Source organism: Thalassophryne amazonica, chromosome 8 (genome assembly GCF_902500255.1).
Source record: "Thalassophryne amazonica chromosome 8, fThaAma1.1, whole genome shotgun sequence".
NCBI classification, from domain to species: Eukaryota; Metazoa; Chordata; class Actinopteri; order Batrachoidiformes; family Batrachoididae; genus Thalassophryne; species Thalassophryne amazonica.
The window spans coordinates 51,408,123-51,425,173 of NC_047110.1; the positions used below are offsets into that span (position 1 = coordinate 51,408,123).

Genomic DNA, 17,051 nt, shown 5'->3' on the forward strand with positions numbered 1-17,051 from the left:
ACAGGCAGGTCTCACTGCACTGGTCTAAATTCCCTGTAGGTTAGTCTAAATTCCGCTTACCTTGGGTGTGTTGCACAGGTAGCGCAGCGTTTCGCCGATGTACTGCATCACTGTCACACTGTACTTCCTGCACTCGTCCCAGAAGTGAGAAGCGGAGAACTTTCTCCTCAGAACAACAGTTATACCTGCAACCAAACACGTCATCATTTGTCAGTGCAAACATTAGCTACCACGCTCAGTGTGTTCCATCCAAATTAAGACAACCGTTACCTCTGTCAATGGCACCGCTCAGCCCTATGAGGAAGCCGGCGCTGTGATAAAGAGGCAGGTTGATGTAGAGGACGTCCTCAGCTGTGATTCCACACACTGCCTGGATGAAGGCACCGGCCCAAACCCTCTCATGTGTGATCACGGCAGCTTTAGGCAAACCTGTAAATGAGGAATAAACCAACAAAGGATGCCAGTGTCTGAGATACGAATCCACACAAAGCAAATTTCATACAAAAGGCAACTCAAAATACTCCACAGTCAGAGGTGTAAAACTCCGGCTTCAGAAAGTAAACGTCCAGCCACATATTTGTTCCATATTTCCTAATAAACCAGCTGACTGTAATTAATTCAACTCTTCAAGTAGGTGGATGAGCTGATTATTGCAATCACCTGTTTTAGGTGCACAGGTAGAAGCAACACATGGGAGGGTTTTTACTTTCTGAAGCTGGAGTTTTACACCTCTGTTCACAGTGGATAAAAGAATCCAAGAAAATAGCTCAGTTACTACAGAATCCTTAAAAATAATATAATATTAATAACACAAGAAGGGCACACAGAGAGTGCATATACCCGCCAAGGTCCAACACCAACAGTCTTCTGAGGTGCAGGTTTCGCTTGCAACCGAGCTCATCGGTAAGTGGTTTTACTAATGAGCTCCTCCCCTCAACTGAAAGTCCTGAACATCATAAGCCAGACTAAGCCAAAGTACTGTGAGACATTTACATTGTTGCAACAAAAAATCCCATAAAACTAGAAGCACTCAGAGAGTGCAAACCTCCGCCAAGGCCATGGGGTCACTGACGCCATAACATCTACACGCCGTGGAATCATTGAACCTAAAAAAGCCTAACAATGATGTTTGCTCAGTAGTAAAAAAAGTTTCATCTGCTGTGACTGGATAGCATGTATCCTTAGCGCTTGGCATCACAGTTTATTGCAACTTGCACCTTTCCCAGAAGCTACTGTCATCTGAGCACTGATATTGATATTGCATGTGCTTATAGACAAAAACAAATAAGAGACAAAATTCAATTTATTATTCAACTAAACTGCAACTATATGAATTTTTTAACATTTATGAAACACTTCTCTAAACAAGGCCACAGGGTCACTGACCCTAAAGAGATTCCCTCCTTGGCACAGTGATCTATTTCTTTTTGTCTGTTTCTCTAAAAATTGTATATAATAATCATTAGATTATTAATATACTCAACAAAAATATAAACGCAACACTTTTGGTTTTGCTCCCATTTTGTATGAGATGAACTCAAAGATCTAAAACTTTTTCCACATACACAATATCAACATTTCCCTCAAATATTGTTCACAAACCAGTCGAAATCTGTGATAGTGAGCACTTCTCCTTTGCTGAGATAATCCATCCCACCTCACAGGTGTGCCATACGAAGATGCTGATTAGACACCATGATTAGTGCACAGGTGTGCCTTAGACTGCCCACAATAAAAGGCCACTCTGAAAGGTGCAGTTTTGTTTTACTGGGGGGGATACCAGTCAGTATCTGGTGGGACCACCATTTGCCTCATGCAGTGCAACACATCTCCTTCGCATCATCCTTGAAGAGAACACCTCTCCAACGTGCCAAACGCCAGCGAATGTGAGCATTTGCCCACTCAAGTCGGTTACGACAACGAACTGGAGTCAGGTCGAGACCCCGATGAGGACGACGAGCATGCAGATGAGCTTCCCTGAGATGGTTTCTGACAGTTTGTGCAGAAATTCTTTGGTTATGCAAACCGATTGTTCCAGTAGCTGTCCGAGTGGCTGGTCTCAGACGATCTTGGAGGTGAACATGCTGGATGTGGAGGTCCTGGGCTGGTGTGGTTACACATGGTCTGCAGTTGTGAGGCTGGTTGGATGTACTGCCAAATTCTCTGAAACGCCTTTGGAGACGGCTTATGGTAGAGAAATGAACATTCAATACACGAGCAACAGCTCTGGTTGACATTCCTGCTGTCAGCATGCCAATTGCACGCTCCCTCAAATCTTGCGACATCTGTGGCATTGTGCTGTGTGATAAAACTGCACCTTTCAGAGTGGCCTTTTATTGTGGGCAGTCTAAGGCACACCTGTGCACTAATCATGGTGTCTAATCAGCATCTTGATATGGCACACCTGTGAGGTGGGATGGATTATCTCAGCAAAGGAGAAGTGCTCACTATCACAGATTTAAACTGGTTTGTGAACAATATTTGAGGGAAATGGTGATATTGTGTATGTGGAAAAAGTTTTAGATCTTTGAGTTCATCTCATACAAAATGGGAGCAAAACCAAAAGTGTTGCGTTTATATTTTTGTGTGAGTGTATATAAACAAAAATAAATTTAAGAAATATTACAATTTTGAAAACAAATGCACCCGAACGTGACGACAGCTGCAACTGCTTAATGCTAACTTTTAACATTGAAAATGCCATAGACATGCTAACGCGTTAGCATCGTGATCCGGATCGTGATCCGGATCAGCACTAAAATTTAATCACTTGTTCCTCTTGTCATTTCCAACCTCCTTGGCAGAGGTAAAAATAAATTTAAGAAATATTACAATTTGAAAACAAATGCACCCGAACGTGATGACAGCTGCAACTGCTTAATGCTAACTTTTAACATTGAAAATGCCATAGACATGCTAACGCATTAGCATCGGGATCCAGATCGGGATCAGCACTAAAATTTAATCACTTGTTCCTCTTGTCATTTCAAACCACTCCACAAAATTTCATCAAAATCCGTTCAAAACATTTGAGTTATCCTGCTGACAAACAGACAGACAAACAAACAAACAAACGCGAACGAAAACATAACCTCCTTGGCGGAGGTAATGATGGAATGCAGTTTTCAGTCTATATCGTCTAGTGTGTCTCTCTTATTTTGATTCTGTAATCAGGATCAAACGATTCAGGATTGAAAGAAATATCTTTAATAAACTACTGTAACTAAGTAATCAGAAACAATGAAAACATAACCTCTTTGGTGGAGGTAATTATTAAAATATCAATTAAGACATAAAAATGTGAAACATATAGGGTTAATCCAACAGAGATGCACACAAAGTTCTATACAAGAATCTAAAGTCAAAGGCACCATAATATTCAAGTATGAGTTTTATTGTGTTATTATTAGATTTATGTAACATCACAGTAGCTATAATTCATTCATTTTCTGCTGCGTTTTCTTTCACTATAATGTGTACTGTGACTGCTGTAGATTATTTTGTCCAAGAGGGACACGGAAAGGAAACAAAAACAGCTCTAGAATGCAACCTTGTGGGACACCAGATGCCATATTAATTCATGATGCGTGGGCACTAATGATATCAGAAGAAGATTTACAGAAGATTAAAATCAAAATAGAGTGGCTTCAAAAATGAATAAATAAAAGCGCTTATCCAACAAAATAAAATGGTCAAAAATATTAAAGTCTGTGCTGCTGTCAAGTAGACAGCACACTTGTCTTACTCTTATTACCATCACTGTGGTGCCCTTGAGCAAGATACTTAATCCCTATTCAAATATACTGGAGAGCTGTTCAGTTGATAAGCATATACTTTTATATAGTTGACTTTAATCTGTTTGCAGTGTGACCTGTGCAAGTGTAATACCTGGGGAAGATACAATTATTGGATTGAGTCTTGGTATTGGCAGACACTCAAATTCTTGGATCCAGGAAAAAAGAAAAAAACTTGATTGGAACATGCCTTGCTCTCACTGTTTGACTAAGGAGATCCTCCCCACAAAACCCATATTTTGCAACTTAATGTCCATGCTTCTTTTGGTGGCTAACCTCAGTGACTCACATTGTGCACGGTGGTTATGTTTTCAGCACATCTCGCTCTACAAAGACCCACAATCATTTCCATGCAAGTGATATATAACTGAACTCTGAAGGCTATGCAACACCTGAAATTATTTCTAGGATTTATATCTGCTGACATAATGAGGCATAACACATTTTCTGTGGCAGCTATAAGAACAACTTTATCAATATCCAAATATATAATGGACCCAACTGCATAGAATATATCTTTTTTGTGTGTGTGTGTCGGTATTAAAAGATGCTTCGGTTTCTGTGTCACTTCCTGTGTTACCTGTAGTTCCTGAGGTGTAGATGTAGAGGGCTGTGGTCTTGATGCCAATGTTGGCCCTCAGGTCTCGAGGCAGCGGCTGCTCTGACGCTCTGGAGATCTCATCAGACAAAGGTTTGATGCCCTGCACGTGGCAGGTGTCTGACAGGATGTAAACCCTGATGCCCTGCTCTCTGAGTGTTGGTAAAACCTCCTCCACAATATCCAGCAGCTCTGCAGAAAGCAATTAACCCTGAATTACACTAATTACTCATTCAGAGGCTTTGGCATGTAATTCAATACATTTATCATATCTTCTGGGACCTAGAATCTTCCATGCAGTTTGATGAGGTGGTCATCTTGATGTGCATAAAGCGTTAACATGTGACATAAGAACAAATAAATTTATCTCAAGTATCATCCTTAAAATAACTGTAAATGATCATCTTTATTACTGGTAGATGGCCTGTTGTGTGTCGCACAAACATAGACTGGGTTTGTTTATCCTGATGACAGGATGCTTTGAATGGAACATTGATTTCATCTGGCATGACACTAATAAAACCCACAGCCAGGCTACTTACTGCAGTGCTAATTTGGGTCTAATCACTTGTGCTTATTTATTTAAACAACACCTGTAAAAGTGACTCTGATTTGTATTTCAAAATAAAAGCACAGCATGTACATTACAATGAGATCTTTGGATACTGGAAAATTTTGGTGTGGATTTGTAACCATGGTAGATGTTTTATATAAAAATATGAGCAGACTGGGTTGAAATGTGAAGTAAATCTTTTCTAAAGAGCTGCTGGAGACGCTCAACTGATACAGTGCATCTGGAAAGTATTCACAGTGCTTCACTTTTTCCACATTTTGTTATGTTACAGGCTTTTTCTAAAATGCAGTGTATTATTTTTTCCCCCTCAACATTCTACTCACAACACCCCATAATGACAACATGAAAAAAATTAGGGATGCACCGATGCCGATACAAGTATCGGGTATCAGCCCAATCCCGTATGTATGTACTTGTACTTGTACCCATAAAACTGATGCAATACCAGACACCCGATACACTTTTAAAGCAGCGTGATGTCAACCTGTAATTTATGTTTGACGGAATTGCCCACTTTGCCCACAAAGCATTTGATCCTGCGAGCTTTTCACCTGTTTCTTGCAGCGCAACTCCGACTCCAAGTTAAAAACAGTTGTTGTCTCTCAAAGCGCGCTGATGGCAGCACACCTGCGCTGAGCTTTATTAAGGCATTTTTACTTTTTTTTTCTTTAAAACTCTGTGCTGCTCCGTGTGGGTCCTCGCTAAAAACAAGTTCGGATCTGCACGCATTAACAACACTTGTTTTTTCTACCCAAATGCACCTAAAGTCTCTTTCTGAGGATGACATGACTTACAAAAATGCTGAAAAACGGAAAAAAAATTTCCTGCCTCTCAATCTGGTTGTGCTTTTCCGATAAATACACCTGGTCAATTCCTCCTGCTCAGACAGCCATCCAGGGGCGAATCCAGATGGTAAGGGGGGGAGCGTGGTTCCCCCTCCACACCCCTAGGTTAAAGGTCCACTTTTGAAGACAATTTTTCATATTACTACTAATACTAAAATAATAATAATTTTAACAATTAAAATGTTGAGAAATCAAATCAAATCAATTTTATTTATATAGCGCCAAATCACAACAAACAGTTGCCCCAAGGCGCTTTATATTGTAAGGCAAAGCCATACAATAATTACGGAAAAACCCCAACGGTCAAAACGACCCCCTGTGAGCAAGCACTTGGCGATAGTGGGAAGGAAAAACTCCCTTTTAACAGGAAGAAACCTCCAGCAAAACCAAGCTCAGGGAGGGGCAGTCTTCTGCTGGGACTGGTTGGGGCTGAGGGAGAGAACCAGGAAAAAGACATGCTGTGGGGGGGAGCAGAGATCAATCACTAATGATTAAATGCAGAGTGGTGCATATAGAGCAAAAGAGAAAGAAACACTCAGTGCATCATGGGAACCCCCCAGCAGTCTAAGTCTATAGCAGCATAACTAAGGGATGGTTCAGGGTCACCTGATCCAGCCCTAACTATAAGCTTTAGCAAAAAGGAAAGTTTTAAGCCTAATCTTAAAAGTAGAGAGGGTGTCTGTCTCCCTGATCCGAATTGGGAGCTGGTTCCAGAGGAGAGGAGCCTGAAAGCTGAAGGCTCTGCCTCCCATTCTACTCTTACAAACCCTAGGAACTACAAGTAAGCCTGCAGTCTGAGAGCGAAGCGCTCTATTGGGGTGATATGGTACTATGAGGTCCCTAAGATAAGATGGGACCTGATTATTCAAAACCTTATAAGTAAGAAGAAGAATTTTAAATTCTATTCTAGAATTAACAGGAAGCCAATGAAGATAGGCCAATATGGGTGAGATATGCTCTCTCCTTCTAGTCCCTGTCAGTACTCTAGCTGCAGCATTTTGAATTAACTGAAGGCTTTTCAGGGAACTTTTAGGACAACCTGATAATAATGAATTACAATAGTCCAGCCTAGAGGAAATAAATGCATGAATTAGTTTTTCAGCATCACTCTGAGACAAGACCTTTCTAATTTTAGAGATGCACAAATGCAAAAAAGCAGTCCTACATATTTGTTTAATATGTGCATTGAATGACATATCCTGATCAAAAATGACTCCAAGATTTCTCACAGTATTACTAGAGGTCAGGGTAATGCCATCCAGAGTAAGGATCTGGTTAGACACCATGTTTCTAAGATTTGTGGGGCCAAGTACAATAACTTAAGATTTATCTGAGTTTAAAAGCAGGAAATTAGAGGTCACCCATGTCTTTATGTCGCCATAATTAACCTTAGTCTGTGAAGAAGATTCCCCATTTACATGAACAAATTGTAATCTATTAGATAAATATGATTCAAACCACCGCAGCGCAGTGCCTTTAATACCTATGGCATGCTCTAATCTCTGTAATAAAATTTTATGGTCAACAGTATCAAAAGCAGCACTGAGGTCTAACAGAACAAGCACAGAGATGAGTCCACTGTCTGAGGCCATAAGAAGATCATTTGTAACCTTCACTAATGCTGTTTCTGTACTATGATGAATTCTAAACCCTGATTGAAACTCTTCAAATAGACCATTCCTCTGCAGATGATCAGTTAGCTGTTTTACAACTACCCTTTCAAGAATTTTTGAGAGAAAAGGAAGGTTGGAGATTGACCTATAATTAGCTAAGATAGCTGGGTCAAGTGATGACTTTTTAAGTAATGGTTTAATTACTGCCACCTTAAAAGCCTGTGGTACATAGCCAACTAATAAAGATAGATTGATCATATTTAAGATCGAAGCATTAATTAATGGTAGGGCTTCCTTGAGCAGCCTGGTAGGAATGGAGTCTAATAGACATGTTGATGGTTTGGAGGAAGTAACTAATGAAAATAACTCAGACAGAACAATCGGAGAGAAAGAGTCTAACCAAATACCGGTATCACTGAAAGCAGCCAAAGAGAACGATATGTCTTTGGGACGGTTATGAGTAATTTTTTTCTCTAATAGTTAAAATTTTATTAGCAAAGAAAGTCATGAAGTCATTACTAGTTAAAGTTAAAGGAATACTCGGCTCAATAGAGCTCTGACTCTTTGTCAGCCTGGCTACAGTGCTGAAAAGAAACCTGGGGTTGTTCTTATTTTCTTCAATTAGTGATGAGTAGTAAGATGTCCTAGCTTTAGGGAGGGCTTTTTTATAGAGCAACAGACTCTTTTTCCAGGCTAAGTGAAGATCTTCTAAATTAGTGAGACGCCATTTCCTCTCCAACTTACGGGTTATCTGCTTTAAGCTGCGAGTTTGTGAGTTATATCACGGAGTCAGGCACTTCTGATTTAAGGCTCTCATTTTCAGAGGAGCTACAGCATCCCAAGTTGTCCTCAATGAGGATATAAAACTATTGACGAGATAATCTCTCTCACTCACAGAGTTTAGGTAGCTACTCTGCCCTGTGTTGGTAAATGGCATTGGAGAACATAAAGAAGGAATCATATCCTTAAACCTAGTTACAGCGCTTTCTGAAAGACTTCTACTGTAATGAAACGTATTCCCCACTGCTGGGTAGTCCATCAGAGTAAATGTAAATGTTATTAAGAAATGATCAGACAGAAGGGGGTTTTCAGGGAATACTGTTAAGTCTTCAATTTCCATACCATAAGTCAGAACAAGATCTAAGGTATGATTAAAGTGGTGGGTGTCATTCTCAGCATCTGTGTGGATGTTAAAATCGCCCACTATAATTATCTTATCTGAGCTAAGCACTAAGTCAGACAAAAGGTCCGAAAATTCACAGAGAAACTCACAGTAACGACCAGGTGGACGATAGATAACAACAAATAAAACTGGTTTTTGGGACTTCCAATTTGGATGGACAAGACTAAGAGTCAAGCTTTCAAATGAATTAAAGCTCTGTCTGGGTTTTTGATTAATTAATAAGCTGGAGTGGAAGATTGCTGCTAATCCTCCACCTCGGCCCGTACTACGAGCGTTCTGGCAGTTAGTGTGACTCGGGGGTGTTGACTCATTTAAACTAACATATTCATCCTGCTGTAACCAGGTTTCTGTAAGGCAGAATAAATCAATATGTTGATCAATTATTATATCATTTACTAACAGGGACTTAGAAGAGAGAGATCTAATATTTAAAGACCACATTTAACTGTTTTAGTCTGTGGTGCAGTTGAAGGTGCTATATTATTTTTTCTTTTTGAATTTTTATGCTTACAATATATTTTTGCTGGTTATTGGTGGTCTGGGAGCAGGCACCGTCTCTACGGGGATGGGGTAATGAGGGGATGGCAGGGGGAGAGAAGCTGCAGAGAGGTGTGTAAGACTACAACTCTGCTTCCTGGTCCCAACCCTGGATAGTCACAGTTTGGAGGATTTAAGAAAATTGGCCAGATTTCTAGAAATGAGAGCTGCTCCATCCAAAGTGGGATGGATGCCGTCTCTCCTAACAAGACCAGGTTTTCTCCAGAAGCTTTGCCAATTATCTATGAAGCCCAATTAAAGAATTTAAATGTTAAAAAGAATGTAATAGTTACATTTATAAAAAAATGTAGATTATAAATTGTAAGTTTTACTGTTACAGTGCTGTCAACATTTAAATATGAGGTCAAGAAAGATGTCTTTATTTTATTTTTTATAAAGCAAGTATTTATATTCATTGAAGTCAAGGGGTGACTATAAAGTGAGTACTGGCAAAACTGGTTATCATTTTCATGTTGAGGTGGCGGGGGGTGTTGTCAGCAGCTGCTTAGGGTAACTAGTAATCTAATTTAGTTATTTATAATAAAAAAAAATTGAGCAATCAGTAAAGTAAGTTACTTTTTCAAAGTAACTGTGGCAACACTGGTGCTCATAGACAAAAGTAAAGTTAGTGATGGACAGTTTCAGTTCTGTTCCTGGTGTTGTATAGTTTGTAGTGCTGAAGTTCACAGGTCACATTTCACTGAGATGTCTGGCAGTGTGTTTGTTAAGAAACACACAGTTAATGTTAAAGCACAATTTGTTAGAGTCAAAGTGAAGTTACATGATTTAAGTGAAATGTTTGTAAATAAAAACAAAGCTAATGATATTGGTAGCAGTTACAGTCAAAAAGTAAGGAACAACTGATGAATAAAACATTTCCAAAGTCACCATAAAACTGTAACGGTATCATTAAGTATTCGTATCGGTACTCTGTATCGATACAAATACCCAAATGTACCTGTACTCGATCTGGGGAAAAAGTGGTATCGGTGAATCCCTAAAAAAATGTTTTGTTTTTTTTTTGTTTGTTTGGTTTTTTTTGCAAATTTATTAAAAAATAAAAAGCTAAGAAATCACATGTACAACCCCTGGCAATAATTACATGTGTACAATGTGTACAATCATACTATGCAGAATCGTACTGTGTATTCTGTGTACAGTTCTGCTCACTGAAACACTGCGTGTGTGTACCATATGGTTCAATACAAATACATGTACAACCCCTGGCAATAATTATGGAATCACCGGCCTCGGAGGATGTTCATTCAGTTGTTTAATTTTGTAGAAAAAAAGCAGATCACAGACATGACACAAAACTAAAGTCATTTCAAATGGCAACTTTCTGGCTTTAAGAAATACTATAAGAAATCAGCAAAAAAAATTGTGGCAGTCAGTAACGGTTACTTTTTTAGACCAAGCAGAGGGAAAAAAATATGGACTCACTCAATTCTGAGGAATAAATTATGGAATCACCCTGTAAATTTTCATCCCCAAAACTAACACCTGCATCAAATTAGATCTGCTCTTTAGTCTACATCTAAAAAGGAGTGATCACACCTTGGAGAGCTGTTGCACCAACTGGACTGACATGAATCATGGCTCCAACACGAGAGATGTCAACTGAAACAAAGGAGAGGATTATCAAACTCTTAAAAGAGGGTAAATCATCATGCAATGTTGCAAAAGATGTTGGTTGTTCACAGTCAGCTGTGTCTAAACTCTGGACCAAATACAAACAACATGGGAAGGTTGTTAAAGGCAAACATACTGGTAGACCAAGGAAGACATCAAAGTGTCAAGACAGAAAACTTAAAGCAATATGTCTCAAAAATCGAAAATGCACAACAAAACAAATGAGGAAGGAATGGGAGGAAACTGGAGTCTGTGACCGAACTGTAAGAAACCGCCGAAAGGAAATGGAATTTACCTACAGAAAAGCTAAATGAAAGCCATCATTAACACCTAAACAGAAAAAAACAAGGTTACAATGGGCTAAGGAAAAGCAATCGCGGACTGTGGATGACTGGATGAAAGTCATATTCAGTGATGAATCTCGAATCTGCATTGGGCAAGGTGATAATGCTGGAACTTCTGTTTGGTGCCGTTCCAATGAAATTTATAAAGATGAGTGCCTGAAGAGAACATGTAAATTTCCACAGTCATTGATGATATGGGGCTGCATGTCAGGTAAAGGCACTGGGGAGATGGCTGTCATTACATCATCAATTAATGCAGAAGTTTACGTTGATATTTTGGACACTTTTCTTATCCCATCAATTGAAAGGATGTTTGGGGATGATGAAATCATTTTTCAAGATGATAATGCATCTTGCCATAGAGCAAAAACTGTGAAAACATTTCTTGCAAAAAGACACATAGGGTCAATGTCATGGCCTGCAAATAGTCCGGATCTTAATCCAATTGAAAATCTTTGGTGGAAGTTGAAGAAAATGGTCCATGACAAGACTCCAACCTGCAAAGCTGATCTGGCAACAGCAATCAGAGAAAGTTGGAGCCAGATTGATGAAGAGTACTGTTTGTCACTCATTAAGTCCATGCCTCAGAGACTGCAAGCTGTTATAAAAGCCAGAGGTGGTGCAACAAAATACTAGTGATGTGTTGGAGCGTTCTTTTGTTTTTCATGATTCCATAATTTTTTCCTCAGAATTGAGTGATTCCATATTTTTTCCCTCTGCTTGGTCTAAAAAAGTAACCGTTACTGACTGCCACAATTGTTTTCTTGATTTCTTATAGTGTTTCTTAAAGCCAGAAAGTTGCCATTTGAAATTACTTTAGTTTTGTGTCATGTCTGTGATCTGCTTTTTTCTACAAAATTAAACAACTGAATGAACATCCTCCGAGGCCGGTGATTCCATAATTTTTGCCGGGGGTTGTACATAAGTATTCACATGAAACTCAAAATTGAGCTCAGATGCATCCTGTTTCCACTGAGCATCCTTGAGATGTTTTTACAGCTTAACTGGAGTCCACCTGGGGTCAATTCAGTTGACTGGACATGAATTGGAAAGTCACACACACCTGTCTACATATAAGGTCCCACAGTTCAATTCAGGTGCAATTTTGAGCTTCACGGCAAAGCCTGTGAATACTTATGTACTTATGTGATCGTCTAGTTGCCTGTTTTTTTTTTTGTTGTTGTTTGTTTGGTTTTTTTTTTGCTTGTTTTTGTTTGACTAGATTTGCAAAAAATCTAAAAGAAAATTTTCACATTGTCAGTATGGTGTGTGTAGAATTTTGAGGAGAAAAAAAAAGAATTTACTACATCTTGGAATAAGGCTGTAACAAAACAAAATGTGGAAAAGTGAAGCACTGTGAATACTTTCTGGATGCACTGTAACATACAGAGAATTACTTCCATACCTTATGGAAAATATATAGAGAAAGAAAGATGTGAGTAGGACAAAATTATCGTAATACATTTAAAAGGTGGACAGGACATGACCCCCCCACACACACACATAAATCATACTGAAACCAAAGGTGCATTATATATTTCTTAAATTAATAAATAAACTAAGCAGTCAACTCAAACTGCATTCAATTTCAACAAATTTAGTAATGTAAGAAAAAGCTGTAGATTGAGATGTCAGAATACCTGGTCACACTCTACTTTAGCAACAAATGTTTTACTGCACACATTGTTACAAAACATGATTAGATCTGGATCTGATACATCCACTCATATCATGAGACATACTGACACACGGAACACACATTTGAACCTGACTTGGGTGTGATTTGGTCAAATTAGGGGTCTAATTAGAACGCTGGACTTGACCCTGAGATAGGTTGCTCTCATGAGGTGGGGGCGGGGGGGCATTGATGGGGCTATAGCCACCATAGTTTCATTAGCTCAACAAAACCCACCAAAAAAATATCTACCATTCAAAATCATATCTTCCTCATTCTCTGACTGAACTGGTCTTATTGTACGGGGCCACTGTTGTAGCCAAATTATTTACAAATATGTATGAAAAGTTGGGCAACTGCATCTCAGTCTGTGTGTGTGTGTGTGTGTGTGTATACTCAGATTCGTAAATGTGTGACGGAGTCTGGAAATGCATGCTGAGGTTTGTATATCCATGTGTGTGCAATCAGGTCAATGAAGGTGAAAAGAATCTGTAAATATGTAAGAAGATTTGCATGGCTGGACAGATCTGTAATTTTACAAATCAGCACCCGCTTACTCAATCAATCAATCAATCAAATTTTATTTGTTAAGCGCCTTACAACAACCTAAGTTGACCAAAGCGCTGTACATATAAAAATCGCATTTAAAATATAGTTAAAAAGAGGAACACGGATTCATTTTATTCTCAAGTCTAAAAAGACTAAGTATCAAAAGCACATCTAAACAAATACATTTTGAGTTTTGTTTTAAAAAGGGGCAGATCCGAGATGGCATGCAAGTCAAGGGGCAGCGAGTTCCAAAGTTTAGGACCTGCTACTGCGAAAGCACGATCACCCCACTGTTTGCTTCGAGACCTGGGCTGCTCCAACAAGTAGAGCTGTGCAGATCATAGAAATCTGCTGGGCTGGTGAAGAGTCAGAATCTCACATAGATACGCAGGTGCGAAGCTGTGGATGGAGCAGAAAACAAACAGGAGAAGTTTGTATTGGATCCTGTATTGCACTGGCAGCCAGTGGAGAGAGCGCAGAACAGGTGTGATATGGTGATGTTTACGACAATTTGTGAGGAGCCGGGCAGCAGCATTCTGTACCAGTTGTAATCTGTGTAAAGATGTTTGACTGAGTCCGATGTACAAAGCATTGCAGTAGTCCAAGCGTGAGCTGATGAATGTGTGGATTGCTTTCTCCAGGTCACAACAACTGAGGAAGGGTTTCACTCTTGTGAGAATGCGGAGCTGAAAGAAGCTTGTCTTAACAACAGAGTCAATTTGTTTATGGAGATTTAGACCAGTGTCCAAGTGAACTCCCAAGTTTCTGATTACGGTGTTATGGTGAGGAAGTGAGTGACCGTTTGAGACAGCGGCAAGTGGGCTTGTGGTGCCAAATAGACAGAATTCCATTTTGGATTCATTTAGACTCAGGAAATTCTGTGTGAGCCAGTGCTTGATGTCATCCATACAGGTGTTGATGGTCTGAATAGCATCTGGAGAATCTGGTGAGACTGGTAGATGGATTTGAAGATCATCGGCGTACATATGAAAAGACACATTATGGCTAGAGATGACTGAACCCAGAGGCAGCATGTAAAGAGAACAGAACTGGGCCCAAAATGGAGCCTTGCGGGACAGCAGAAGACAGTTGGGCGGTAGAAGAGGAGTGGCCATTGATGAAAACAGAGAAGTGCCTGTCCGTTAAATAGGACTTGAACAACTGCAGCACGGGACCCTGAAAGCCCACCTGCTGGGCTAAACGGTTCAGGAGGATGGAGTGATCCACTGTATCGAATGCTGCAGTGAGATCAAGCTCCAATCAAGGGTCATGGTCAAAGCACAACAAACTGAGAACACAGGGAAAACATGCAAACTCCACACAGAAAGGATCAGGTGGAACTGGGAAGCGATCCAAAGACCTTAATAATGCTATAAGCTATTGAAAGTCCTTTGTTTCACGTATTTTATATTATGTCTATATTCCCCCTGATTGTCTTTTATACTCTATTTGATTTTATTTATTTTGCAATAAAATACATGAACGTAAAAACAATACAGTATATAAAACTGCTGAGGATAGCACAAAAAAGCATAAGACATACCTGCATTTTGGTCATCAGGCTATTTACTATATGTAGGCTGTTCATTAATGTTGAAATAAAACAATGAAAAAAAAAATTAGAAGCACTCAGAGAGTGCAAACCTCCGCCAAGGCCATGGGGTCACTGACGCCATAACATCTACACGCCGTGGAATCATTGAACCTAAAAAAGTCTAACAATGATGTTTGCTCAGTAGTAAAAAAAAAGTTTCATCTGCTGTGACTGATAGCATGTATTCTTAGCTCTTGGCATCACAGTTTACTGCAACTTGCACCTTTCCCAGAAGCTACTGTCATCTGAGCACTGATATTGATATTGCATGTGCTTATAGACAAAAACAAATGAGACAAAATTCAATTTATTATTCAACTAAACTGCAAATATATGAATTTTTTTAACATTTATGAAACACTTCTCTAAACAAGGCCATAGGGTCACTGACCCTAAAGAGATTCCCTCCTTGGCACAGTGATCTATTCAACAATTCAGTGTTACAACCAAAACTATGATACATACACTTTTCTTTCCTTTATATTTGACATCCTTGACCATGAAAACATACCACTATAATTTGGAATCACTTTTATGTCTTTATTAGTTGAAAAGTTATTGTATAAAAACGATTTTTCAGTAATGGCGGTTTTCTTCTGGATCTAGCTCCATAACATTTGAAGCTACATCAAATCTGATGACACCTTACTGAATCAGTACAGATTCAGCTACAATTTGGTGTTAGTTGTGCATCTCTAGCTTCATTTGTCACCTCACACTGACGCATTTTCTATTTTCCCTATATTTTTGCATATTCTGGATCACCAGATCCGGAATCCGGATCCGATCATCACCAAACTTTGTTGTTTGATAGAACATTTGACTATGTTACACCCTATTTTTTTTTCAAGCCTTTTGCCTTGTTTTTGTGGAGTTAGAAACTAGAATGTCAAAATTCCCCCTATCCCACAACGGTGAAGAATCCTTTAAAAAAATTCCTGGATCCGGATCGTGATCCGGATCACCCCTAAAATTTAATCACTTGTTCCTCTTGTCATTTCCAACCACTCCACAAAATTTCATCAAAATCCGTTCAAAACCTTTTGAGTTATCCTGCTGACAAACAGACAGACAAACAAACAAACGCGACCGAAACCATAACCTCCTTGACGGAGGTAATAAATTCTGACAGGGACTAAGTGAACCCTTGTTGAGCTCACTGTACTTTTAGAAACACTTGAGATGTATTTTTCTCTTTGGGGTTGTTTTTCTCTGACGGGGGGGGGGTGGGGGGGGAGGCTCCTCCTGGGCGCGGCTCCGGCCCTGGGAGCCGGTTAAAGTCTTACCTGGAGCCGTGAGGAGGAGTTTGGCCCCGCAGCAGGAGAAACAGTGCTGCAGAGACTTGGACCTGATGTTAAAGTTGAGCAGAGCAGCCGGACAGCCCAACTTAGCCAAACCGAGCCAAACCCAGATGAACAGGGGCTGGTTGGGCAGAAACAGGGCCACGGTGTCGCCCTCCTGCAGCCGGACCTCAGCCCGCAGGGCTCGGGCCACTTTATTACTCTGCCTGTCCGCCTCCCCGTACGAGTACTGCTCGCCTTCAAAGTGCACGAAAACCTTCCCGGGTTGCGCCCTAACGACGTCCAAGAAGCGGTCCAGGATGCTGTAGAACGGCCGTACCTTCTTGTACTTGGCGAGCCGGAGGCCAAGCCGCAGAGTCCTGAGCGTGTACGCGCAGTCTGCGCCAAAATACGGGAAGAACTGCGGCAGCAGAACTGACAGGACGGACACCAGAACCACAACCAGACCGGCTGGAACCGTCCACCACAGAGACATGGTGCAGCCGGAGCCCGAGGCGCAGAAAACAAAGTGTCTCTGTCCGACTGGAGACAAAGTTCAAGTTTCGTGTTCGAGCCCTCCTCCGGACCGGAGCGGCTCCTCCCGGCTCTCACACCGGGCGTTTCCCAATCCACCCCCCGGAGTGACAGTACACCTGCTCTCCCTTATTTCCTCACCTGTCTCTCGTGGCTTTGTTTTCACACACTTTTTTTTTTTTTTTTTTTTTGTGGCTGTTGCTTGTTTTCTGAGGGAACAAATAAATGTTGCAGTGAAAAATAGTTTAACTTCCTCAACAACCAGCTGACTGCAGAAATAAACCACAGGGGCACTAAGA

At 40.2% G+C, this 17,051-nt stretch overlaps 1 protein-coding gene across 1 annotated transcript in view; it reads right to left on the reverse strand.

Annotated features, from left to right (window-relative positions):
• Positions 1-16,821, reverse strand: part of zgc:101540 (hsFATP2a_ACSVL_like domain-containing protein) — a 28,965-nt gene extending 12,144 nt beyond the window's left edge. The window contains exons 1-4 of the mRNA XM_034176227.1: positions 16,225-16,821; positions 4,375-4,584; positions 271-429; positions 61-185 (exon numbers count right to left, since the gene is read on the reverse strand). Coding sequence (XP_034032118.1) covers positions 61-185; positions 271-429; positions 4,375-4,584; positions 16,225-16,714 — 984 coding nt within the window. The 5' untranslated portion in view covers positions 16,715-16,821. The remainder of the gene's footprint in view (positions 1-60; positions 186-270; positions 430-4,374; positions 4,585-16,224) is intronic.
• Between the last annotated feature and the right edge of the window lie 230 nt (positions 16,822-17,051).